General features: G+C 35.8%; 1 protein-coding gene across 2 annotated transcripts in view; it reads left to right on the forward strand.

Annotated features, from left to right (window-relative positions):
• The window catches only part of SLK (STE20 like kinase), a 59,352-nt gene extending 31,416 nt beyond the window's left edge, over positions 1-27,936 (forward strand). The window contains exons 10-18 of one of the 2 annotated variants that reach the window (XM_063102884.1): positions 1,444-1,574; positions 1,792-1,915; positions 3,611-3,790; positions 12,625-12,754; positions 13,464-13,588; positions 14,314-14,502; positions 15,067-15,192; positions 16,241-16,354; positions 26,743-27,936. In XM_063102884.1, coding sequence (XP_062958954.1) covers positions 1,444-1,574; positions 1,792-1,915; positions 3,611-3,790; positions 12,625-12,754; positions 13,464-13,588; positions 14,314-14,502; positions 15,067-15,192; positions 16,241-16,354; positions 26,743-26,889 — 1,266 coding nt within the window. In that variant the 3' untranslated portion in view covers positions 26,890-27,936. The remainder of the gene's footprint in view (positions 1-1,443; positions 1,575-1,791; positions 1,916-3,610; positions 3,791-12,624; positions 12,755-13,463; positions 13,589-14,313; positions 14,503-15,066; positions 15,193-16,240; positions 16,355-26,742) is intronic. The other variant, XM_063102885.1, reaches the window with a different exon arrangement.
• Positions 27,937-27,983: the final 47 nt, after the last annotated feature.

Below are 27,983 nucleotides of genomic sequence, written 5' to 3' on the forward strand. Positions count from 1 at the left end.
GCCCAGAATTATTACATGTGTTGCTTGGATTTTCTTCTTCTTTCAGTCTACTTTGTTTAATTGACTGATATTCCACCAATCCAAAATTCATTCACTGATTTAATAATCAGCCTCTTTTAAAAATGCAAATACTTGTGTGAGAATTAAGGAGATTTTAAATTGTGGAACTTTAGTAGGACCTGAAAAAATGTGAAGTTTGGAGGTTAAGGGGGGGTAGAGCTATTTTTTGGAGCATGCCAACTATAGATTTTACAGGAGGTCTGGATAGGGTACCTATAGTTCAGGGCTTAGGGAGAGCAGTGTGAAGATACTGGAACCCTGGAGAACAACACAGTAAGAGGTTGCAGAAAGGTGGTTGGAAGGTGCCAAAGACAAACTGTTTAAAATTCTGATGCATCTTGAGTTTAATATTTTCATGTTCCACTTTTGCTTCCTCTGCTTTCTAATCCCTTTTCCCATATCAAAATCAGTTATCTGCTCCTAACACTCTGTTTATCAAAATGTATTTGTAGGAGTGTTATACTTCCGTTATTTCTATTTGCATTTAAAAGGTTTTGGATAACAACTGAGGAATGAAGAGTTTGATCTTGATAAATAATATTAGGCAATAGCTAGCAGGCAGATATGGTACTTTTGGGGTGCAGTAGAGGTGCTGCCTTTCTAGTAACTCAAAAATCACACGTCCATCTCTGGCCTTGAGATGGAGGAGGGATGTTGATATTATTGTTACTGATTAAATAGATTTGAATTCTTAGTTCTGGCAGTGTTTAAAAATTATGTGTCTTGGGCCGAGCCCGTGGTGCACTTGGTAGAGTGCTGCGCTGGCAGCGCGGCGACGCTCCCGCCGCGGGTTCGGATCCTATATGGGACTGACCAGTGCACTCACTGGCTGAGTGCCGGTCACGAAAAAACGACAAAAAAAAAAAATAAATAAATAAAAATTATGTGTCTTTAAAAAAAAAAAAAAAAAAAAAGACTCCCAGCCACCCTAGACCTATTTATTTAGATTCTTTAAGGGATGAGCCCCAGAAATTCGTTTTTAAATGTTTTGACAGTAAAATATCAGAGGTATCTGAGAACCTAACAGAGTGAAAAGATAAAGAAAACATGGTTAACATGTAGAAGTTATACTAATTAGTCATTTATGTGAGTTGATCATTATCACTTGTGCCTAATTATGTTGTGGTATCATAAAAATTATATGTGCACATCATCAAAATGCATAGTTTCTCTTTAAAAATGGATTTTATCTGTAAGGTCATGTGAGTTAGATGAGGTTTAAGCTAATGCAACAGGTTTCACAAATGTCTTGTTGCATTATATTCATACTTTATTCATGTGTCTTCATGGCTGTTCTGTTTTTTTTGCTTTTTTTTAAAGAAGAAAATATTTTCTACCTTCAGTATTCCTATACAAAGCCTAACTAAATAAAATCTCACTCAGGAAACAAGAAGACAAAAGAAAACATTGAAGAAAACACGCAAATTTATTGTTGATGGTGTAGAAGTGAGTGTAACAACGTCAAAGATAGTTACAGACAGTGATTCCAAAACTGAAGAATTGAGGTTTCTCAGGTGAGTAAACAAACATCATAAGTAAAATGGGTTTGTGACTTCTTTTCAGTCTCAGCAAAATCTGAAGAATAGAGAAACAAGGATGTATTCTTGGCCAGTTTTGGATTATTCTTTTACAACTTGTCCATTAAAATTTTTTTAAGCTTTTTTTTTAAGTGTTACTTCAAAGATGTAATGTTTGATATCTTCCTCTATTATTACCATTAAATTTTATCAGACGTCAGGAACTCCGGGAATTAAGATTTCTTCAAAAAGAAGAGCAGAGAGCCCAACAACAGCTCAACAGCAAACTGCAGCAACAACGAGAACAAATTTTCCGGCGCTTTGAGCAAGAAATGATGGTAAAGCCTTAGATTTTTGTAACATTTTGTTAATAATGAAATTTAGTGCTTAAAAAAAAACCACCAGCGAGTTTTAGAGTTTGTTCTCCTATTGCTAGATTTCTCAGGCTTTGTGATATGTCTTTATCTTTTTGGTGTTCTGGATGTCCTTTTTTTTCCCTTTGGTCCATTTTTCTTGAAAAGGATCTTCCATCCCAGTCTTCCTATCACTGATTTATGGTGTGGCGGGTGGTATCTTTATTTTTCTCTCATTAAAATCTGCCATGAAAACTTAGAATCCGGAAGCCAGTAGACGGTTATAGAATTCTTAGATGTGCCTATTGCTGGGTAATTTTTCAGTGCTCCAATTCGACCTTTCAGACATGGAATCCAAGATTTTAAGCCAATCTAGAGCAGTTGTCTTCAAACTTGGCTGGATATTAGGACTTCTACAGGGCTTTTTCAAAATATGCTTTCTTCTTTGGTTCCTACATTTAAGCCTCCATGTCCCTTTTCGCTGCTGCTGGAGAAAACAGTGCTGACTAGTCAAGGGTAGTTGTCACTAAGTAATTGTCACTTCAGTTTTTACCTTTTGTCCAAAGTTGGAAAAGGAATTAGTAATGTGATATAATATTTCAGTAACTTATGTTGAACATCTAGCTTAATACAAGTTAATAAAAAAATCATTTGAAATGTTATAGTATTTATACTTTGAACATAGTCCTCTTGCTGTCTGGTAATTTTAAGTGTTAAAGGATTGTCTTGTGTGTGAAGTGTGGCATTGTTGATTACGTGTTTTAGGTCATAACTGAGAATTCCTAAGGAAATAATGAACTTTTGTTTTCACTGAGTATTTTTATAGTAGTTACATTTCTATTTTCCAGAACCTTATAAAAACTGTTTTTTCTCCCCCAGTAGTTTCTAAAATATTTTGTTTTTAATTTTTTTAAAAAGGAAAATACCTTTTACAAATATTTGACTGTACTTACATCCAAAATTTCAGTGTTACTTGAGCATTATATAAATAGGAGTCTTTTGTTGAAAGATTAGATTTATAATTTTGAAAGATTTGTTTCAATGGAATAGGATGTTTGTTTTAAGAATCTTAATGAGTAAGAGTAAATCTAAAAATGACAAGTAATGTTACACTATTAAGATGGACTTCAGGGCTGGCCTGTGGCTCACTCGGGAGAGTGTGGTGCTGATAACACCAAGGCCACGGGTTCAGATCCCACATAGGGATGGCCAGTTGCTCACTGGGTGAGCGTGGTGCTCACAACACCAAGTCAAGGGTTAAGATCCCCTTACCAGTCATCTTTAAAAAAAAAAAAAAAAAAAAAAAAAAAAGATCGACTTCAAATAAGCCCTTTGATTTATCAAAAATTTTACTGGATAAATATTGACATTTTCAACTGGGTGTTCTTCTGGATTGTATAAAATTTTTGAACATTCTATTTGTATAATAGAAAAAAAATATTTTCCATGTTAGAAAAAAAACCAAACTACTCATCTTTTAAAAAAATTTTATAACATGTTTTAGTCTACTTGTTTAGTATTGCAAAGGTTATATCACATCGCTAAAAGTAAATGCTAGTTATGCACATACATACATGTAACATTCATTATATTCATTATATGTACATGTATGTGTCTGTGTATACATATATATATGGGTGATAGAAGAGTTAATTGATCTTGAGCTGCATTGTTTTACAGAGTAAAAAGCGACAATATGACCAGGAAATTGAGAATCTAGAAAAACAGCAGAAACAGACTATTGAACGCCTAGAACAAGAACATACAAATCGCTTGCGAGATGAAGCCAAACGTATTAAAGGAGAACAAGAGAAAGAGCTGTCCAAATTTCAGAATATGCTAAAGAACCGAAAGAAAGAGGTTAGAGTAACTACTGTTTTTAATTACTAAAGCTGTGTTTTAAATGTAAATTTAAGACTAGGGGATTAGGAGTAATATTTCATACTTAAATAGCATGCATTCGTTCTTTAATTTGGTCTTCCCAACAGTCATATAGAGTAGTAGTTAAGGTCAGGTGTTTCCCCCATTTTACTGCCAAGAAAAATGGAGTAAAAGATAAAAGAGGTTTTAGTGGCCTATTCAGGTTCACAAATTACCACTAAATGTCCAGCTAAACCTGGAACCAAGTCTTCATATCGAAGCTAATCCATCTTCCAATCTACCATTCCCTTTTATCAATGCAACTATTTAAAGCCTTATTTATATAGAAGTATTTTTTATTTATGTATTTTTTGTTAATATTTTTCTTATTTATATAGAAATATTTTTATAGTTTGCTGGTGCAGCAGTAATTCATTTTATTATTTATTAATTTATTTGTCATCTTTATACTTGCACCAAATTTTTTTTCTTGATTAGTTTTAGTTTTTTATTACCTTTCTTGGACATTGTCCCAAACAGAAGCTGAATAACCTGAAATTCAAAATACTATCTATATGCTTGTTAAATTGCAGAGTACTTTGAAGAATCAGAAGTGGAAATTACCTGTGGTCATTTGAATAGAATGAGTTTTTTCATTTTTCCTGAAACTGTTTCATATTGTTATAGAATCTACTTGCAGTATTTTTTATAGAAGGTTGTCATTGATTCAGAAGGAGGATTTACATATTATATTTGTGTGTCCTTTTGTTTCCAAATTAAAATAAAACTAAGAGAGCTTTACATATAAGCAATTTTCAGAGGTAGTTTTTGATTTATTCTGTATCTTCAGTGTTAGAGGAAGATTTACCTTTTCATGATATAAAAGACCCCAAGGAAAATAATTATGATTAATTTTGTTAGGGTTGAAACAAAAAATTCTCAGCCAAACTAGTAAATGCATTTTCACCTTTGTTATACATCTCAAATACCCAGATTCATTGACTTTAACATTTAAATTATGAGGAAAGTTGAAAATAATATTGCAGAATTGTAAGGATCTACTTTAAAAAGGATAGAGTTGAACATTAATAAATATGGTATGTTCTATGACTATTTTAGGTAGAGATGAATGAAATGGTATGTAATTTTATTTGAGGTGGCTACCATTTTAAAAAATTGGTTTTGTTACTGTTTATTATGTTTTATATAAAATTGCTCTATATACCATGATTAAGTTTACTGGGTCTACATGGTAATTTTCTCAAAACCATGGGTAGTTTTTATTAAGAGGTTATTCTTTATATCAGATTAAATTTAAAAAAATTTTCTGGTAAATATATGATTTAATCCTAAATATATAAAAATTTGTAGTTATTGTTATTGTTTTGGGGTAGGAGAGTTTTAGCCAGTGAACATGTCTGAGATCATGATAAGCATGTTTTAAATAATTATATTATGTATTTTTTCTTTATTGCTAAACTTCTTGCATTTGGGGAGTCTCTTCCTTTTAATGGTGATTTGGTTTCATGAGGGATTGCTAATGGGAAATTTTAAATACACCATGTTAAATCAAAATCAGTCTCTTTCACAGACCATCAATAGCATGTGGTGATTTGGATTCTGGTTTCTTCTGGTGCTTCTACTTGTAAACACATGATCATTTTTCATAGTTGGATTACAGATCTATTGTTAAATGGAATATACACGTGTAGGATTTTGAACTGATTAGAAGAAGGACCTCTAAAATATACTTCGTCTTATATTTTATCTCGGATAATTAATTGTAGCTTACTAAATTGTTAAGACTGCTTATTTTACTGATTTTAAACTTGAAGAGCTTGGCTTAAATTGTCAGCAAAGGAGAATGTTTATTCTAATTCTACACAAGATCATCAGATATGTTCATTTTTATCACACCGTGTATAAAATGGTGTGTTTTATGAAAAAAACTTAGAATTCATTTATTTCTCCTTTGTATATTCTAAGGCTTTTTTTTCTTTTCCTTTTGGTCTCATTAAGTGGATTTCATTTAGAATTATGTCTTTGGTATTATCAAGCCAATTATGAAATTTTGCATTTTTATTTATTTATTTATTTTTGTCTTTTTCATGACCGGCACTCAGCCAGTGAGTGCACCAGCCATTCCCATATAGGATCCGAACCTGTGGCGGGAGCGTCGCTGCGCTCCCAGCGCCACACTCTCCCGAGTGCGCCACGGGCTCGGCCTGAAATTTTGCATTTTTATAAATGGCATTAGCTTTCCTTACTTTCAGTATTTCAAACAATGTCAATGGATATGTTTATAATTTTATGATCTTTCAAGAAGGTCAGTTGAGTTTATAACCTTTAGTTAAGCATCAGCACTGCAAGTAATTCTTCACTGATTGTATTTGGATCTTTAAGAGAGAAAATGATATATAGGGATAATTAAGCAACTAATTACTTTTCTGTGGTGTAATGTCCCTTTCTTCACTGAGATTAAGCATGTTCTATCCTTTCATTCTTTCTCACCAAACTAACCCCTATGCTAATGCATGCTGAAAGGAACTTTTTAACAGCTTTAATATTTGACTTGTAGCTTGTCTGCTCACACAAATGCTTGCTGTGGAGAAAGCATTATTTCCCCACCTCCTGCATGCTTATACACTGTAGGTTATAAATGAAGTGGAGAAAGCACCCAAAGAGCTGAGAAAAGAGCTCATGAAACGCAGGAAAGAGGAGCTTGCACAAAGCCAGCATGCTCAGGTAACAGCAGCAGCTTAATGCTACTAAAAACAGAAAGCAGCATTTTCTCACAGCTCAGTAAACTATGGTTGGAAGGATAAATTTTAACTGTAATTATTATTTGATGTTGACTTCTCCCTGTCCAAAGATTTCCAGGATCTTCTTTATGTAGTATTAAATTCACTCTAATGGTGACTAAATTGCTAATATGAAGTTAAGTTGAATGTTTAGAAAGTTGACTCCAGATGAAATAAGCAAGTATGTTAATGTATAATCAATCCACTGTTATCTGATTTTAATCATGATGGAAGCTTATATTTTTGAGTAGTAATGCCAGTGTTTGATAGAAGACTTTTAGGACAGAAAAGTAGAGGGTGAGTATATAAGCTTTGTTCTTACAAGAAGAATGCCTATTAAAAGGCCATTATTTCTGTAAGTTCAAAATTAGAAGAAAATGATAAATGGTAATATTAAATAGTAGATCAAACATTTATTACTTTGAGCTCAATAACATAAGCAACTTTAAAACCACTGGGGACCATGACATGGATTGCTATTAAAATTGTTTCTTTTCTTTTTTTTTTTTTTACCAAGTAAGGATATTTTAAAACTGCCATTTACTTGTCACCATCATTTTAAAGTAGAGAATATTTTTAAGACCATGAAAAATGAGGAAAATATAATCTTGGAATTTAAAATTTAGTGAAGCTAGTTTATGTGAATAAATTTAGTTTGCCTTTTTTTTTTTTTTCTTGCTATGAGCCAGTGAGTCTGGGTGTCAGGATTGCTAGTTTAAGGTGATAATAGCAAACACAGCATTTACTTATTTACTCTCAAAACAAACATGCAAAAGTTACTCTTGTTACCCGCATTTTACAGGTGAGGGAACTAAAGCACAGAAGGGTTGAGTGACTCTCCTACAGTCACACATCTGGTTAGTGGTAGAGCCAGGATTCTCATCCAGACAAGTTGAGCTCCATGTTTCATATACTGAACCACCACAACATACTGCCTGTCATATTTTAAGCTACTCGCTCTTTGCCTCATCTAACCTTTCATCAGCTCAATGTAGTGGTTTTTGGCCATATCTTGTTAACAATTGAAGAGGTTGTCTTTGCTGGCCACACATCTTCTTTTGCTTAATTTGGATTTCAAACCAGGTAATAACAATCAATATGGGTTTGCCTTTAAAGGAATATAGACTTCTTTTAATTCCAAAAGGTAATAATATATCAAACTTTAGAGTTCAAATTGAGAATTTGGTGTTGAATGAATTAAGTGATCCTATACTTCAGTGAGAATTTGTTGGTGATTTTTCATGTAATTTTGTGGGTTGGCCTGTATTTGCCAACTAAAGCGGAAAGTGTTGGTAAATTCCTTCTGTAAAAATTTAATGACGAATTTAGTAATTAAATTCCAAAGGTATTTCTATCTTTTGGTTTTGATGAAGGTGCTAAAACTTGATAACTTTATGGAGTCTATTTTAAACTTTTTTTGAGAATTCATAAATAATAGCCATATATTAATGGAGCTAGAATGTATTTTATAATCTAGTCCAGTGGTTTTCAAACTTTACTCCCAGGAGCTCTTGAGTTTGGAAGAAGCAGCTCTGGGAATCCTTCAAAAGGTGAGGACTGTGGGGCTGTGGGCCTCTGCTTCTACTTTAACTGAAGCATCACTACTTTTTATCTGTTTAATAAACTGAGGGTTTTTTGGTGAGTTCTTAAAATAGGAATTCTATTGGTTTAAAAAACAACAGTAACACAGTAGAGTTTGGAAACCACTGATCTAGGTGAAATCCTTCATTTTACAAATAAGAGGCTCCTCCGTTAAGTGACTTGTTCCAGGCCTCAAGAAACTCAATATTTGTATTATTATTCTTTCCATTTACATAAAGTCATTGAGATATATTCTCACCCGGGAGGTGCATTGTATTCTGATCCACAGGGTGTTGCTCAGGTCATGATTCAGTCTTTTCAGTTGTCATCTTGTGCAGTCTTCAACGCCCAAATGCAGGACGTAAGTCCCATGTGCCTGTAGGAGGATGCCTTCTCCTGTTTTATCTGCTTTTTCTTTGACTCACATGTGCCTTTTCATTGTTGGCATCATTTGCTAAAATCTAGATTGATAGATAAAGAGTGTCATTAATAAGAATAGTAGTAATAAGCTGACTTTATAGTAAGTGTTCTTCAAAGAGTTTCCATGTTTGATTCTCATAGTCACCCCCCTAATAGAGGGATGGAGTATATCCATTTTACAGATGAATAAATTGAGGCACAGAAGACTAAATGATCTGCTTAAAGTTACATAAGACATTAACGGTAGACCTGGAGCTAGAACACTTTTAACACAGTGTTCTTTTTTCTGTCTACCCTACCACAAATTCTAATCTGAGATTTTCATCTTTTTCAAAAAAAATAAAATATTTTCCCAATAGTATTTTATAAACTTTGCACATGTGAGAAATTGAATGCTGTGATTAGATTTTTATCTTTGTGTGAAGTGACATTTTGATTGCATATATATTTACGTAGATGTTTTAATTATGGATATGGTCAGAAAAGCCATGTTAAAAGTAGTGATTTTAATTTCATTTAACCCTAGTTACCATTTTTTCAAATTGTCAATAACGAATAGTGAGTTGCTATTCTCTCTCCTTACTGTAGTTTTAAATTAAGTCTGGAATTCCAGGCTGTATTCTTTCTCACGGTTTCCACAGGGAAATGACTAGCTCATTTAACACTGTAATTTTTGTTTGTGATGTTTGATATATGCAACTGGAGTAGATAGAATACAGGTTGATTTCAACCACTCTTTTCACCTCTCTTGAAATCAGACTTTTTTTTTTTCATTATTGGCTGCAGTTTGACTCTTTTTACAGTTTTCTAAAAGAATAAATAAAACATTGATTTTTCTTTTTAATGAGAGGGAGAAATTATGTATTATGATCACTTTTCTGATCATTACCATTTTTAGCCTTTCTTTTGAGTTAAAATGATCAAATTCTATACAAATAGCCCAAGATATCATAATCTTTTCTGATAGTTTTCTAGAACCCAAAGTTGTAATTTTAAGTGTTATAATTTTCTAATTAATATGATAAAATTTCCTATCAGAATTTAAACTTGTACTTTTAAAGGGTAATCATTTTATAATTTACATGTCCATTAAAAAAAATAATTTTTGGCCTTAATAGTTTGGGTTCTTTTGTTGTTGTCTTTTATTTGTAACTCCTAGTGATTAAGTCCATTTGTTGTTTTTTTTAAAGGTTAATGTAATTTGTGCAATCTTTTTGGAATGTAAGATCTCTTTTCTTTTATTTCCTGAAAGTAATGTCTAATTGCAGATTCCATTGTGAATGTATGATACTTTGCTTTCGAAATTAGGAAATCTAATGAATAGTCAATAATATTAAAATTTTATTTCTTTTGAGGTAATGAAATGTATTTATTAGTTTGTAGGGGAGCTTTCCAGATAACTTTTAGCTTTAATATAAAAAATCTTTTGTGCAATGTAGTTACCCAGACTGTGCTTGATTATTTAAGTCCATATCTCTATAAGGCAGCTGGAGTTTTTGCTAACTCTGTTAGGACTTTTATACATTGGACATATGTCTGCCTACCTTGACCTTTACCTGTTGATCCTTGTTTTACCTTCTGGAGCAGCACAATGCTAGTTCTACCTGCTTCTGTGTGACAGTCTTAGCTCTTCTTTACGCCTTATGTATTAGCTGCTTCAAGGCACACTCCTTTAGTTCTTTCAGTCATTCATTGTAAGGCATGGTTTCTGAACACTTTATTCCCAGCTTTGAGTTTTCTGTGGTTTACTTTTGAACTTTTAAAGATGTCATACTAAGGGAGGGCCCTGCTACTCTATATGAACTGATAGACAAAGATTGTTGGTACTTGGGACCAATTGAGTGGAAGTTCCTTGAAGGCAAAACTATCTTTTATTAATTTTAGTAACTCTGTAACTAGTACAGTGCCCAGCATTTACTAGGTGTTTAGTAAAGGGTTTTTTTTTTTTTTTTTTTTTAATAAAGATGACCGGTAAGGGGATCTTAACCCTTGACTTGGTGTTGTCAGCACCACGCTCACCCAGTGAGCTAACCGGCCATCCCTATATGGGACCCGAACCTCGGGCCTTGGTATTATCAGCACCACACTCTCCCGAGTGAGCCATGGGCTGGCCTTAGTAAAGGTTTTTGAACTGAACTCTTATCTTGTTTAATTTAGACATAAATATGTTATAGTAATATGAACAAAAACAATTGCATAGATGAGGGATTGCATTCACTTTTTTAGTGGCATTGGCTTATATTTACTTTTTTATTTTTACATAAATATTTATTCACCCCATCCTATACTTTTGCATTTGATTTCTTTGAGTCTAATTGTAAGATTTATGTTTATGCTAGCTAATTTACACCCATTGTTTCTGTACACACAGGTATTTTTTAAAAAAATTCTTTATGCAAACCAGTGATAAAAACCTTGAACAAAAGAAAGCGCTTTAATATATCTTCAGGCTATATTAAGCTTATTAAACAAATTTGCATATAGAAATTTTACAACTGAAATTAGAGAAACAATTTAATTTTTATTACATATATTTACTCTAAGAAAGAAGTTTGAACTTACGTTGTTATATAACTACTTAAAAGATAAGCATAGAGATTATGTATTTCTAAATAAAACTCAAAAGGCCTTATTCTAGAATTTAAAATAAAATATTCATTGAAAATTTTTTGGCTGTGATAAAGTTGTATAGGTGACTGTGGTCAAGTTGGTAATTGTATTCTATAGAGGCAATTCATTAGTCTTTCTGCCACTTGTATATTTGTATTTATGCTAAAATACAAATGATGATGCAGATGAGACAGCATTTTTGACTCCAAATTACTGTAACACTACAGCATGAACTGTGCCACCTCTAAAGAGAGATACTGTAGTATGGCAGACATCTTGAGGAACATTGCTAGGCTCCTTTGTGCATTAAAGACCAGGCTGATAATGATCCAGACCTTGTCAGACTCTGTCCAAGGCCTAAAGAATAGTTCCAAAATGCATCTTGGGGTTTGATCTTCTCTTGGAGGTGCAGAGGGATTACAGGCGAAGTGCCGCTTTAATACTAAATTCTAAATCCGCACTCAGATTGAGCTGAATATCCCTTAAGCTAATCACCAACTGATATAATTGCCAAGAGAGGGAAGGAGATTCAAATTTGCTTTCTTCTTTTTATTTTTTTGTGCCCTCTTCAATTTGGATATTATTCCTTTTCTTCTATAAATGTGTGATTCTAGCAGAAAAATCATAAGTCACATTAATGTATCCTTTTCTTACACAGTAATTGAAGGTTTTTTTTTTTTAAAGAATAAATTTGGCATTTGGGAAAATAGTATGTACTCAATAAATATTTGTTGAATGAATTAATGCACCCCAAACATGTTGGTAGGATTCTGTGATTATATGAATTTTGTTTATAGGTTTATAATATTTAACTCTTTTGTTCCTAGTTTACATTTTTTCCAGCAATACATTATTTCTCAATAAGTCCTCAACCTATTCTTTTCAGGCACAAGCTGTAGATACAGAAACTATTTTCCTCTGTTACTGTACCCATGGTATTTCTTCCTAACTCTTTATTTCTTAAAAAAATAAAGAGTTTAAAATTCTGATATCTGTTTTACTTATGAGCTCTTTATTGCCTTTCTTCCTAAAGGGCATTTCTTGTTTATTCTTATTTTAGTCACACCATAGTGGAATGAATAGTCAATTTTAGAGGCTGTGAATTTGTTATTTTCCCAAAGATGCTAGTACAATAGGGCATTTTAATTATGAGTAGGATATAAGCTTCTTTGTGTGTATGATTTCTCAGTAGTGAGTTTAGAATGTTATGTATTCTAATACTTTTTGCTGGGGTTGAATTGGGTGACTGATACATTTATATTATATACGTACTCTATATAATTTTGGTGATTTTTTAAATCTGGCTAACTTTGCAAACTCGGTTTAGAAATCATGTTAACCACTAATATATACAGTCATATAGATAAATAGATGTTTAGCTCAGTAGATACTAATTAACTGATGGTTAACTGTGTCTGATAGGAGCAAGAATTTGTTCAGAAGCAACAACAAGAATTAGATGGCTCTTTGAAAAAGATCATCCAACAACAGAAGGCAGAATTAGCCAACATTGAAAGAGAGTGCCTGAACAACAAACAACAGCTCATGAGAGGTATATGAAATTCTGCAGGATGTGTGTGTATATAAAGTGATTGTATATAAATGTATATATACAGTGTATATAAATATATGTGTATATAAATATATACAGTGTGTGTATATATGTGTGTGTGTAAATGCTCAAAAGCATTGCTGGGATATATTTTGGAAAACATCTGAATGCTTTCCTTTACTAGGGTGGTAAAGGGAAAGATAAACTTGTGGTAAATAAGAGGAAAAAAACTTATTTAAAATTAAGAAACACTGCAAGATATGGAATTCTTTTATGACAGTAGAAGTAAACATAACACTATAATCCTTAAAACATCTTGTCCAGATGATGATAGAAATATATATGAGTAATTTTGTGTACTCATTATGCCTCATAATTGTTGGTATACTTAATGGCTACATGATAGAATGGGATTTTCATTACTCATTTCCCTTAACAAATTAGCTTAGATTTTTTTCTTTCTTGTTAAGATGATTAAATGGAATTTTGGTTTTCAGAGTAGGACATTCTCATAGAATATTAGAACAGAATGGAAAGTGGTAATAGATACTATCTTTAAACTGGTGAAATTTTATTGATAGCTCAGAATGTCAGTGTGTGTGTATAAGTTAATGTATATAGGACATTTTTATGTAAATATTAAGTGAAGAGCAAAGTATGTTAGTAAAAAGAGCAAAGTGACATTATGAAAATTGCTGTCTTCTTCTAGCCCGAGAAGCTGCAATTTGGGAGCTTGAAGAACGACACTTACAAGAAAAACACCAGCTGCTCAAACAGCAACTTAAAGATCAGTATTTCATGCAAAGGCATCAGCTACTTAAGCGCCATGAGAAGGTTATTGAAAGGAAAACTTCATTTTTTTTGTTAATTTTAAAGTTTGTGAAGCTATGCACTTTTGAAGCTTATATTTGTTAGAGAATTAGTTTTAGATTTCCATTCTGTCTTTCTTTTATCCTAAAATTTTTTTGATGAAGTTTGAAGTAATCCATTGTATCTTGATCATGATTACAAACTTCTTTTCTACAAATTACAAGGAAGGTAACTAATTATAATGCTTAAAGATTTCTTTTACATTGTAATCTTCATCTTGTCTTTTTTTTTTTTTTTTTTTTTTTTAAAAGATGACCGGTAAGGGGATCTCAACCCTTGGCTTGGTGTTGTCAGCACCACGCTCAGCCAGTGAGCAAACCGGCCATCCGTATATAGGATCCAAACCTGTGGCCTTGGTGTTATCAGCACCGCACTCTACCGAGTGAGCCACGGGCCGGCCCCTTCATCTTGTCTTTTGAAGGTAGCTATTTTGGCTCCATTTGGGGCTCAAGTAAATTAAAAATATGGACTCTTTGAACTTAGTAAAAGAGAGTTTTAATTTAAGGCTCGTTACTAATAACTTTGTTTTCTTATAAATTATTTTTTGCTTAATATTTTTCTGGTCACTGTGCAACAAGTGAGAGAGTAATTATGGGAAACAACAACAAAATGATATGTTTGAACATACGTGTGGATATTGAATATTAAGTTATATCTGCATTACAGGAGTCTGTTTAAAACTTTCTTAGGAAACAGAACAAATGCAGCGTTACAATCAACGACTTATTGAGGAAATGAAAAACAGACAGACTCAAGAAAGAGCAAGATTGCCCAAGATTCAACGCAGTGAAGCCAAGACTCGGATGGCCATGTTTAAGAAAAGTTTGAGAATTAACTCAACAGCCACACCAGATCAGGATCGTGACAAAATTAAACAGGTAAGTAAGCAAAGTACTGTCTTCTCTTTCAGGTTTTAAAATGTGAATGGCCTTTAGAAGTGCCACATAATTGTTTTGTAAACATTTAGAGCCACCTTGGGTGTGTTGCTGTTCACTTTAACTCTATGGGCTGTCTCTAGATACATGGCATACACCAACTCATTTCGTCCCAGGGTTGTGGTCACAGGGGGCAAAGCCCTCCCTCATATATTCCCCACCAGATCATGGGCTAGACTGGTCCTAAGATCAATCTTGGGAATGAGGTGACTTGGACAGCTTTTTAAGTCAAAATGGGATCTCACTGTGATACTTCCGCAGTCACAGGTCCCATACACAAATTAATTGAGGTCACTAGCAGATAGGAGGGTCAAGGTTTTAATCAGAAGTCCCCTTTCTGTTCCAAAGCCATGATGTAGACTCCAGTTTTGAGTCACAGCATATTATTACTTGCAGCTTTAGTTTATTGTACTTTTACGTTTTATTAAATTCCTTAATTACACCTTCAGAATATGTAGAAATTACATTGCTTGTTAACCATAACTTACTTTTTTTTCTTATTTATAGTTTGCTGGACAAGAAGAAAAGAGGCAGAAAAATGAGAGAATGGCTCAGCATCAAAAACATGAAAATCAAATGCGAGATCTTCAGTTGCAGTGTGAAGCCAACGTCCGAGAACTGCATCAACTACAGGTTAGATACAGCAGTGTGGCAGCAAAGCTTGTAATAGATGGGTAGTACATGTGGCTGTTTTTGAGAAAAAAAGTTAACCAGAGAAAATGGCACATTACTTTGGAGAATGCTGGGATTTAAAGGTTGTGTTTCCTGTATAGACACAAATGAAAATCATTTTAGTGTCAAAGACACTTGTTTACATTTTGTATAACCATGATTAATATAAACAGGAAGCTAAGTTATAACCTAAGAAATTGAGACTTTCAAAAACAATATTGATATATTGATGGGCTGTCTGGTTAGCTCGGTTGGTTAGACTATAGTGCTGGTAACACCAAGGTCCAGGGTTTGATCCCTATACCAGCCAACTGTGCTTCACCCCACCCCTCCAAAAACAGAAAAAAAAAAGACGTGCAAAAGACTTGCAAAGTTTCAAAATGATGTAGGCAGTTTTGTTGTCAGATTCTGAATTTAAAATTTCTTTTCCATTCTGGGAAAAATAGTTGATTTTCTTCTAGGTTTTTGAAAAAAGTGATAAATATGCAAGAATTCTTTTCCTAAGAAATATAAAGGTTTCTTTAGAGAGGGCTAATTTTAGACCTTATTTGGAGTGTGCAGCCCATCTAATATGTAGCCTAAAATGTTTAGAATTTCATAGTAGTGTATACAGTGTGGATACTCTGTATGTTTGCTTAATTTACTAGAGTAGAATACTATAGTTCCTAATCCCACATTCTGGAGCTAGTGGGTAAAATGTAGGCAGTCTGCCTTCTGAAGTGTCAATTTTGTGGGCAGACATTCTTAGAAAGCAAAAACAAAGGCTCAAACTAATTCTTTCTATTTAAGTTCTTTTTATATGGTATGGTAACAGATCTAGCTTCTAAACTTGCAAAAATTGATGCTATGACTCATTTCATAATTCTTGACCCTTGGTTTTTAGAGGGGAACTTAAACCTCAGTAATAGCTTGATGTTTGATGAGTAAATTTATTATGTTGGAAGGTAATTGTATTTGTGAAAAATTGCTTAGTTCATTGAAATTCTTTTAATCCAAACTTTACTTTCAGAATGAAAAATGCCACCTCTTGGTTGAGCATGAGACACAGAAATTAAAGGAGTTAGATGAGGAACACAGCCAAGAATTAAAAGAGTGGAGAGAGAAATTGAGACCAAGGAAGAAGGTAATTTTAAAAGCTTTAATTAAAATGATATGTTTGTACTCATCCATCCACCTGCCTTTTGGCTCTTTACTCACTATGTGTCAGGTGTAGTGTCAGGGACAGGAGATGCAGAAATGAAAAAACAAAGCCCCTGTCCCCAAAAGTTTCAGAATCTAGTGACAGGCAGTTTCAAATTGGTAGTATTATTACTCTGAAGGAGGTGAGTAGAAGATACAGGGGAAGGAAACAGAATTTATAAGCAAAGAAGGAGTGGTGCTTAAATCTGCCTGGGGAAGTCAGGGAGGCTTTAGAGAGGAGGTGCCTTGTAAGCCAAGTGAGGCTTGAAGGAGAGTAAGAGCCTGCTAGGCAGATGGACAGATTGAGGTGGAATGGAGCAATTTAAATAAAGACGAGAGGATGAGTGAAAATGATGTGTACAGAGAATTGCAAATAGTTCCCTGTCATTGGAGCATTGGGGGAAGTGTGCCTATGTGTGTAGGCGTTAGGGAGGGAGAAAAGGAAGAAAGGAAGTGATGGCAGCTGAATCTGGGCAGGTCGACAGGAGCCAGACTACAAGGCCCTCTTATGCTATGTAAATTTAACATCCAGTAAAATAGGCATGGCTTCCCTTCCTCCTTTCATTTCCCTTGTTTGGGCTTGACTCCTTGCTAGCCTGGTCTCATTGGTTAATCATTTCAACTGTTTTTTTTTTTTTTTTTTTTTTTCTCTTTTACTTCTAGAATGTGCTTTTATTTTTTATTTTTATTTATTTATTTTTTAAATTTTATTTTGTCGATATACATTGTGGCTGGTTATTGCTCCCCATCACCAAAACCTCCCTCCCTTCTCCCTCCCCCCTCCCCCCCAACAATGTCCTTTCTGTTTGCTTGTCATATCAACTTCAAGTAATTGTGGTTTGTTATATCTTCTTCCCCCGCCCCCCCGGGTTTTTTTTTTTTTTTTTTGTGTGTGTGTGTGTGTGTGTGAATTTATATATTAATTTTTAGCTCCCACCAATAAGTGAGAACATGTGGTATTTCTCTTTCTTTGCCTGACTTATTTCACTTAATATAATTCTCTCAAGGTCCATCCATATTGTTGCAAATGGCAGTATTTCATTCATTTTTATAGCTGAGTAGTATTCCATTGTGTAGATGTACCACATTTTCCGTATTCACTCATCTGATGATGGACATTTGGGCTGGTTCCAACTCTTGGCTATTGTAAAGAGTGCTGCGATGAACACTGGGGAACAGGTATACCTTCGACTTGATGATTTCCCTTCCTCTGGGTATATTCCCAGCAGTGAGATAGCTGGGTCATATGGTAGATCTATCTGCAATTGTTTGAGGAACCTCCATACCATTTTCCATAGAGGCTGCACCATTTTGCAGTCCCACCAACAATGTATGAGAGTTCCTTTTTCTCGGCAACCTCGCCAGCATTTATCGTTCAGAGTCTTTTGGATGTTAGCCATCCTAACTGGCTTTAGATGGTATCTCAATGTGTTTTTGATTTGCATTTCCCGGATGCTGAGTGATGTTGAGCATTTTTTCATATGTCTGTTGGCCATTTGTATATCTTCCTTAGAGAAATGCCTACTTAGCTCTTTTGCCCATTTTTTAATGGGGTTGCTTGTTTTCTTCTTGTAAAGTTGTTTGAGTTCCTTATATATTCTGGATATTAATCCTTTGTCAGATGTATATTTTGCAAATATTTTCTCCCACTCTGTTGGTTGTCTTTTAACTCTTTTAATTGTTTCTTTTGCTGTGCAGAAGCTTTTTAGTTTGATATAATCCCATTTGTTTATTTTTCCTTTGGTTGCCTGTGCTTTTGGGGTCGTATTCATGAAGTCTGTGCCCAGTCCTATTTCCTGAAGTGTTTCTCCTATGTTTTCTTTAAGAAGTTTTATTGTTTCAGGGTGTATATTTAAGTCCTTAATCCATTTTGAGTTGATTTTAGTATACGGTGAGAGGTATGGATCTAGTTTCATTCTCCTGCATATGGATATCCAGTTATCCCAGCACCATTTGATGAAGAGGCAGTCCCTTCCCCAGTGAATAGGCTTGGTGCCTTTGTCAAAGATCAGATGGCAGTAAGTAAGTGTGTGGGTTGATTTCTGGATTCTCTATTCTATTCCATTGGTCAGTGTGTCTGTTTTTATGCCAGTACCATACTGTTTTGGTTATGATAGCTTTGTAGTATAGCTTAAAGTCAGGTAGTGTTATGCCTCCAGCTTTATTTTTTTTGCTCAGCATTGCTTTGGCTATGCGTGGTCTTTTATTGTTCCATATAAATGTCTGGATAGTTTTTTCCATTTCTGAGAAAAATGTCTTTGGAATTTTGATGGGGATTGCATTGAATTTGTATATCACTTTGGGTAGTATGGACATTTTCACTATGTTGATTCTTCGAATCCAAGAGCATGGGATATCTTTCCATCTTCTTGTATCCTCTCTAATTTCTCTCAGCAGTGGTTTGTAGTTCTCATTATAGAGATTTTTCACCTCCTTGGTTAACTCAATTCCTAAGTATTTTATTTTTTGGTGGCTATTGTAAATGGGCAGGCTTTCTTGATTTCACGTTCTGCATGTTCACTATTGGAGAAAAGAAATTCTACTGATTTTTGTGTGTTGATTTTGTATCCTGCTACTGTGCTGAAATCATTTATCAATTCCAAGAGTTTTTTTGTAGAGGTTTTAGGCTGTTCGATATATAGGATCATGTCATCTGCAAACAGGGACAGTTTGACTTCATCTTTTCCAATCTGGATGCCCTTTATTTCCTTCTCTTCTCTGATTGCTCTGGCTAGTACTTCCAACACTGTGTTGAATAGGAGTGGTGAGAGTGGGCATCCTTGTCTAGTTCCTGTTCTTAAAGGAAAAGCTTTCAGCTTTTCCCCATTCAGGATGATATTGGCAGTGAGTTTATCATATATGGCTTTAATTATGTTGAGATACTTTCCATCTATACCTAACTTATAGAGGGTCTTTGTCATGAATGAGTGTTGAATTTTATCAAATGCTTTTTCAGCATCTATAGAGATGATCATATGGTCCTTGTGTTTGAGTTTATTAATATGGTGTATCACATTTATTGATTTGCATATGTTGAAACAACCTTGCATCCCTTGGATGAATCCCACTTGATCGTGATGAATAATTTTGCATATGTGTTGCTGTATTCTGTTTGCTAGTATTTTATTGATGATGTTTGCATCTATATTCATCAAGGATATCGGCCTGTAGTTTTCTTTTTTGGTTATATCTTTACCTGGTTTTGGTATCAGGATGATGTTTGCTTCATAGAATGAGTTTGGGAGATTTGCGTCTGTTTTAATCTTTTGGAATAGTTTGTAAAGAATCGGTGTCAATTCCTCTTTGAATGTTTGATAAAATTCTGCTGTGAATCCATCTGGTCCTGGGCTTTTCTTTGTTGGGAGCCTTCTGATAACAGCTTCAATCGCCTTTATTGTTATTGGTCTGTGCAAATTTTCTACGTCTTCATGGTTCAGTTTTGGGAGCTTGTGTGTGTGTCCAGAAATTTATCCATTTCCTCCAGATTTTCAAATTTGTTGGCGTATAGTTGTTTATAGTAGTCTCGAATGATTCCTTGTATTTCAGATGAATCAGTTGTAATATCGCCTTTTTCATTTCTAATTTTTGTTATTTGAGTCTTCTCTCTTCTTTTTTTTGTTAGCCATGCTAATGGTTTGTCAATTTTATTTATCTTTTCAAAAAACCAACTTTTTGATTCGTTGATCTTTTGAATTGTTTTTTGGTTTTCAATTTCATTCAGTTCTGCTCTGATCTTAATGATTTCTTTCCGTCTGCTAACTTTAGGTTTGGATTGTTCTTGTTTTTCTAGTTCTTTAAGGTGAAGTGTTAGGTTGTTCACTTGCCATCTTTCCATTCTTCTGAAGTGAGCATTTAATGCAATAAATTTCCCCTTCACTACTGCTTTTGCAGTATCCCACAGGTTTTGGTATGATGTATCATTGTTTTCATTAGTTTCAATAAATTTTTTGATTTCCTGCTTGATTTCTTCTTGGACCCATATGTCATTGAGTAGAATGCTGTTTAATTTCCATGTGTTTGTATAGTTTCCAGAGTTTCGTTTGTTATTAATTTCTAGTTTTAATCCATTGTGGTCTGAGAAGATACATGGGATAATTCCAATTTTTTTGAATTTATTGAGACTTGATTTGTGACCTAATATGTGATCTATCCTGGAGAATGATCCATGTGCTGATGAGAAGAATGAATATTCTGAGGTTGTTGGATGGATTGTTCTGTAGATATCTGCCAAGTCCAGTTGGTCTAGAGTATTGTTTAGATCTTGTGTTTCTCTGCTGATTCTTTGCCTAGATGATCTGCCCAATATTGACAGTGGGGTGTTCAGGTTCCCTGCTATTATGGTATTAGTGTCTATTTCCTTCTTTAGGTCTAATAGAGTTTGTTTTATAAATCTGGCTGCTCCAACATTGGGTGCGTCCATATTTATGATTGTTATGTCTTCTTAATGGATCAGTCCTTTTATCATTAAGTAGTGTCCCTCATTGTCTATTTTTATGGTTTTTAGTTTAAAGTCTGTTTTGTCAGATATAAGAATAGCTACTCCAGCTCGTTTTTCTTTTCTGTTTGCATGGTAAATCTTTTTCCATCCTTTCACTCTTAGTCTGTGTGAATCTTTATGGGTGAGGTGGGTCTCTTGTAGGCAGCATATAGTTGGGTCCTCCTTTTTGATCCAGTCAGCCAGTCTGTGTCTTTTGGTTGGGGAATTTAAGCCTTTTACATTAAGAGTTGTTATTGAAAGGTGTTGATTTATTCCTAGCATTTTATTGGTTGTTTGGTTGTCTTAGGTGTCTTTTGTTCCTTGCTTTCTGATTTACTGTTTGGTTTCTGTGTTTGTTGGTTCTTTAGGTTGTAGATAGTGTTTTTGTTTGCTTGTTTTCTCTTGATGAATGCCATTTTTATTATACTAGTGGGTATTGATTTTTCTTGGGTTTTTATGGCAGTGGTAGTTATTTCTCAGGAACCAAACCCAGTACTCCCTTGAGGATTTCTTGTAAGGGTGGTCGTGTGGTAGTGAACTCCCACAGTTTTTGTTTGTCTGAGAAATATAGTATTTGCCCTTCATTTCGGAAGGATAGCCTTGCAGGGTAGAGTATTCTTGGCTGGCAATCTTTGTCTTTTAGTATTTTGAAAATATCATCCCATTCCTTTCTAGCTTTTAGGGTTTGTGATGAAAAGTCTGATGTTAGCCTGATTGGGGCTCCCTTATAGGTGATTTGACGCTTCTCTCTTGCAGCTTTTAAGATTCTCTCTTTGTCTCTGAGTTTTGCCAATTTGACTATGACATGTCTCGGAGAAGGCCTTTTTGGGTTGAATACGTTTGGAGATGGTTGAGCTTCCTGGATCTGAAGATCTGTGATTTTTCCTATACCTGGGAAATTTTCTGCCACTATTTTGTTGAATATGTTTTCAATGGAATCTCCATTTTCCTCCCCTTCTGGAATACCCATGACTCGGATATTTGAGTGCTTAAGGTTGTCTGATATCTCTCTCAGATTTTCTTCAATGTCCTTGATTCTTTTTTCTTTCTTTTTGTCTGCTTGTGTTATTTCATACAGCCCATCTTCAAGTTCAGAGGTTCTCTCTTCAACTTCAACAAGCCTGCTGGTTAAACTCTCCGTTGCTTTTTATTTTGCTGAATAACTTCTTCAGTTCAGCAAGTTCTGCTACATTTTTTTTCAGGACATTGATTTCCTTGTACATTTCCTCTTTCAGATCCTGTATACTTTTCCTCATTTCATCATGATGTCTAGCTGAGTTTTCTTGTATCTCATTCAGTTTCCTTAGAATTATCACTCGAAATTCCTTGTCAGTCATTTCAAGGGCTTCTTGTTCTATAGGATCTAGAGTTTGAGATTTATTAACTTTTGGTGGTATACTTTCTTGATTTTTTGTATTTCTGGTATCTTTTTTTTTGATGTTTATTCATTGTGGCAGGGGTTTTCACAGTCCACTGGTTTGAGACTAATGACTAACTAGGATGTTGCTGTGGTTGCCAATTTCGTATGGCTACCTCCGTGACTGCTCAGTTGGCCTCTAGTGCCTTGTGTGTGTGGTTGCCTCGGGTCTTGGGCTTCTCCGGGGAGCCACCTTTCTGGTCAGCTTGGACTCTGCTGGGCTGGTGGATCACGTACCACAGGGTGTGTGGTCTCTGCTGAGCTTCCACTTCCTGTGCAGGACTTCTCCCTGTTCCGTGTGCTCTGGCCCAGGCTGTTGGATCGTGCAGTGGCGACCCCACAGGGTGTGTGGTTTCTGTCGAGTCTCCGCCTCCCTGGCCGCACGTCTCCCCACTCTGTGCGCACTGTGCTGGGCTGGGACGTGTCTTCTGCAACCCTCGTCCATCAGCTGGGCCTTCAAGACCCTGCTTGGCACCGCCTCGCCCAGGAAGTCTACCAGGTTTCTGGTAGGCACAGACGACCGGTCGCTCTGGGTGCCTTTGTAGCACTGTGTAGATCTTTCTCGGGACTTGTTCACCTTTGTATCCCCCCGGCATAGACTGAATCTAGCGCCCACCTGCAGCCAGCTCTCCAGCAGGTTCAAGCGGACCTGGGAACTCTCCTACCACACTATTCCCAACCAGAGACTGTTTAGGCTTTTTTCCGAACTGGTGGCCGCAGAGATGGTATCTGCTTCCCAGTAACAGGAAGTTTACCGGGGCCGGAGTCCAGGGTGTGGTGGAGTGACAGTCGGCACGCCCGTATTTCCTTGCCCTCCTGACACTGGCCTGGGACACCCCCCGCCACCAGCCCCGCCAGAGAACCGCGGAGGGAGTGGGAGGGGAGGCCGGCCCGCAGGCTCCGGAAAGCCCTGCGCCGGGCCAAGCAAGTGGGAAGGCTCAGTGATGGCCGAGCCGGGCGAAGCTGCCAGCACCTGGGAAAATGGAGGCAGCCCTGGGGTGGTGAGTGAACCGGTGATGCAGGCTGGAGCCGGGTGGGCGTCAGCCCCCCGAACAGGGCTGGGCCAGGGATCTCTCACAGGGCTGTGCGAGGTTGGGTGCTCACTCTCTGCCTCTGGTTTGTCGCCTTCCCCGTTCTCGGCCACTGCCGCCTCGGGCTGTTCAGTCGCGGTGCAGCTCGGGCGCTCCCAGGAATCTTCTTTAATGCCGGCCTGAAACCTCAAATCCTGAATAGGGCAGCTGGCCGCCTTCAGTGCGGCCCCGGCCTCCCGGATCCTGTCTGCATCCACAGCAGCCCTGGCGCCATGTTCCCTGTTTCGAGACTCTCAACTCTGTTTTTGCTATCACTATATAATCCCTATCCCTTTGCTAACCATCAAGCTTAAACCTTTGTTTTCTTTTGGGCTTCCTGCCTGCTATATATTTCAAACATTCCTATCTTCCATTCATCCAATCAGTCAGTCAAGGAAATATTTAGCCCCTTTTATGTGCCAGAAGTTTCCAGAGAAAGTGAAATGAATCAGTCAATTGAATGACTCAGTTTATGGCGTGGCTTTTAAATTTAAATTTCATTTGTTGTTAAATTTTTTGAGTAGGTAATGCATTCATGTAGTTCAGAATTGAAAAGGTACGGGAGGTAAGCAGTGACAAGTGCCTTTCTCCAGTGTCTCTTTTTACCTTCTTGCAGTCAAGCTTCCATCTCAAACTCCTTGGTTGAAATTGCTGACAGTGGTCACAAGTGAGTTGCTAATAACCAAATCCTAGGGCCTTATCTAACTGTTATTATTAAAATTCTCTTCTCGCCGGGCTCCCAACATAGCTCTGTTCATACTCCATTCTTCATCACCTTTTCTTTGTCTTCCAGTCACCTGATAAGTGAACATTTCTAGTTTTACACCTTTATTTCTGTTCTTTACCTTGATGACCTTGTATCTAGTCATGGCTTCAACTGTTGCATTTTTAAAAATATATTTAAAAGCCATTGCATATTTAAAAACAATATTTAAAGACAATTCCAAAACTTGAATAGTAAGGTTTGAATAGAGTACAAACTCTAAAGTTTGTAAGGTGTCGATTCAAAGCTCAGTGCTGACACTTACTGATTAATTTTGTCACTTAACATTTTTAGGCCCCAGTTTTTCTCATTTGTAAAATGAGGGTGATGCTGCCTACCTAATTGGGATTGTTAAGAAAGTTTAAAAACAATGTGATATGTGTATGGTACTTATCCCACCCAGTACCTGAGCCATAGTCAGGTTCAATGGATGGTTGTTATTGCTGTTATTTTTTATTGTTTTTTTTTATTATCAATTTGAGCTCTAAACTCCCATTTTCTACTGGGTATTCTATTCCTCTTCATTTCATTCAGGTCTCTGTTCAAATATTATTTCATTGTTTCCTTATTTTGATCACTATGTATAAAATAGCCCCCATGCACACCTCAAACATTCTGTGTACCCTCTTCTTTCTTTGTTTTTCTTTATAACATTCATCACTACCAGACATATCTGTTTATTGTTTGTCTTCTCCTGTGAGAATATAGGCTCTTTAAAAGCAGGGACATTATTTTTTTGTTCACTGGGTATACCCAGCTTCTAGAACAGTTCCTCGTATGTTGTAAATAATCAAAACCTGTTGAATGTTGACTACAGAATGTAAACTCAGTGGAGGTAAGACTAGACTAAACATCATTTTTCCTTCCTCTCCATCTCTCCTCTCCACTCTCCCTGCAGTCCCACCCGGCCCCAGGTGTTCTCTGCACTCCTGTTCTCTCAGTTGACATCTGGGCTCTTCATTTCTCTCACACCCACATTCAGTGAGATGCCAACTAATTTTTGACTCTCTTTTCATAGTATTTCTTTTCTCTTTTCCATTGCTATCCTACTATTTGCTTAAATTGTTGGTTAGTGTGTTAATGGGCCTTCTGGTCTCTAGTTATCTTTCCTTTTTGCCTACTTGCCCTCACCACAGAATTTATCCTTAAAAACATCTCTGATACTGGGCTGGCCCGTGGCTCAGTTGGGAGAATGCGGTGCTGATAACACCAAGGCCATGGGTTCGGATCCCTATGTAGGGATGGCTGGTTAGCTCATTTGGGAGAGCGTGGTGCTGACAACACCAAGGCAAGCATTGAGATCCCCTTACTGGTCACCTTTTAAAAACAGCAGCAACAACAACAACAACAAAATCTCTGATACTATCATAGTGGTGTTGATAAATCTTCAGTTCCATCAGAATAAAATATGAATGTCTTAATTTGACTTAGAGGTCTTCACATAGTGCCACAGTTGGGCCACAATCAACCTTTCTAGCTTAATCTTCCATTAGACACTTTTTTCCCAGTCCATGTTTTAGCATTGGGTATAATCACTATTCCTTATCCCAACTCCTCAGTTTCCTGCCTTCATGCTGTTGTTTTAGCTCCCTCTGTGTGGCATGCCTTCCCCATCCTGCCTATCAAATTCTTATCTTTCTTTCAAGACTTAGCTCATGTTTCACCTCTTCTGAAACACCTTCCTTCATCCTTCCATCTTTTCCTATACTTTGTTTGTACCTGTGTAACAGCACTTATCCATGAATCACTTGTCCACAAACTCATTGATGTCTGCCTTAGTTCATTCAGGCTGCTATTAAAAATACCATAAACTGGAGGCTGGGAAGTCTGGGATTAGGGTGCTAGCATGGTCAGGTTCTGGTGAGGGCCGTCTTTGGCTTACAGACTGCTGACTTCTCACTGCGTCCTCACATGGTGGAAGGGGAAGAACTCTCTCTTCAGCTCCTTATGAGGGCACTAATGTCACTCATGAGGGCTCCACATTTGTGACATAATCACCTCCCAAAGGCCCCACCTCCTAAAAGCAGCACATTAGGGATTAGGTTTCAACATATGAATTTTAGGGGGCCACAAACATTCAGATCACAACAATATCTCAGATATTTATCCAACACTTATTTTTGCTCTGTAGTATGGGGATGTAAAGATGAATCTGGTTTAGGTCTTACCTTTCAACAGCTTATAGTGTAGTGTGGAAGGAAAGACTTGTACATCAGTAATGAAAATAAAAAGTAGAAAATGGTAAGTGCTATGTGAGAGAGACAGTAATAATAGGCACCATCTATTGGAGTGCCTACTATATGTTAAGTACATTATTATCTCGTAACAAATCAATGAGGTAAGTGGTATTATCACTATTTTACATCATAGGAATTAAATGATTCTGTAATATAGAGAATTTAAGTAATTAACCCAAATTATTTATTCATATGGCTGAGGTGAGACTTGATTGAACCTAGGACTGTGCAAAGCTTGTGATCTTAACTATCGAGCAGTCGTGTCTTCCTTTGCAGAGAGTGTTTGGGCAAGTATTTTTATTTTGGCTGTCAGAGTAAATTCTATATGTAAAACCAGCACATAATTTCTTTTTCCCTTCCTTTTTAAGACACTGGAAGAAGAGTTTGCCAGGAAACTGCAGGAACAGGAAGTGTTCTTTAAAATGACTGGGGAGTCTGAATGCCTTAACCCATCAGCACAGAGCCGGATTTCGAAATTTTATCCTATTCCCAGCTTGCATTCCACTGGATCATAACAATGGGAAGCATTCTTTGATTGGGTTTGGCTTTTTAAATATATCATTCTATTCTCTTCATCTTCTGCCACACTCTGTATCATATAGCTCATGAAGACAATCACCTGCCTCACCTTCTAGGTGTTTTTTTATGTTGGGGTTTTTTTAAAAAGCAAAGATGAAGGGAAAACAAACTAAGACAGATAGATGCTAGGCCATGTTGGCAAAGTAGCATCTTGCAGTAATTCCCTAAGGTGATTTTGTATATTAATCTTAAAAATTGTGTTCTTTAGACACTGTTACCTGAAAAGCTGTTAGAGAAATAATGTTTAAAGTTATTAAAAAAAAAAACAAAAAACCTGTTACATCACTAAGTATTAATAAATATCTTTTTACCTGACCTAACTTCTCAACAATGCCTAAATTCTATAGTTGAAACTCTGCTGTAGAGTTCAAATAATTTTCTTTTGGTAAATCAGCACTCATAAAAAAGGTATGAGATGCTCAAAATATGTTATTGATTCAGTAAATAAATATATATTATCTTTAAATAGGGACAATCTCTTTTAAAAGAGAAAAATTATTTCAGTAATTTGTCTAAAATAATTATCTGTTTAGGCGTAAGATAGTGTCTAAAACACTAAATTTCAATCAAGTCTAAAATAGGATCTTTTTTTTTTTTTTTTGATCAACAGGGACAAAGCACACTTAGCATTAAACATTATTGATTTAAAAATCTTCCTCCTACCAGCCAGCTGTTGAAAAAAACAAAAAAATCTTGCTCCAGTTACCATTTGATAGAAATTTTCATCCTAAAATATATGTTGTCCAGAGTTTGGAAAGATGAAGCAAAAGGTAGATTTTAGATGTGCAGATTGGAAATGTAAAACTCACCAAATTAAGAGTAATATAGATTTAGCTGTTTCACTTTATTTCCTAAAGTAATACATCAGCTTGTTAAATGACTTCTCTCCATTTAGCAAATTCTGTTTGTTTAAAACTCTGTCAGAGCCCTGCAGGCTCTGAGTTTTATATATATAAATATATTTTCTGAAAGTCATTTTAAAAGAGGCATTTATCTCAAGTACTTTTTAAAAAATGATTTAAATTCAGTG

This window comes from Cynocephalus volans, chromosome 7, assembly GCF_027409185.1.
Source record: "Cynocephalus volans isolate mCynVol1 chromosome 7, mCynVol1.pri, whole genome shotgun sequence".
NCBI classification, from domain to species: domain Eukaryota; kingdom Metazoa; phylum Chordata; class Mammalia; order Dermoptera; family Cynocephalidae; genus Cynocephalus; species Cynocephalus volans.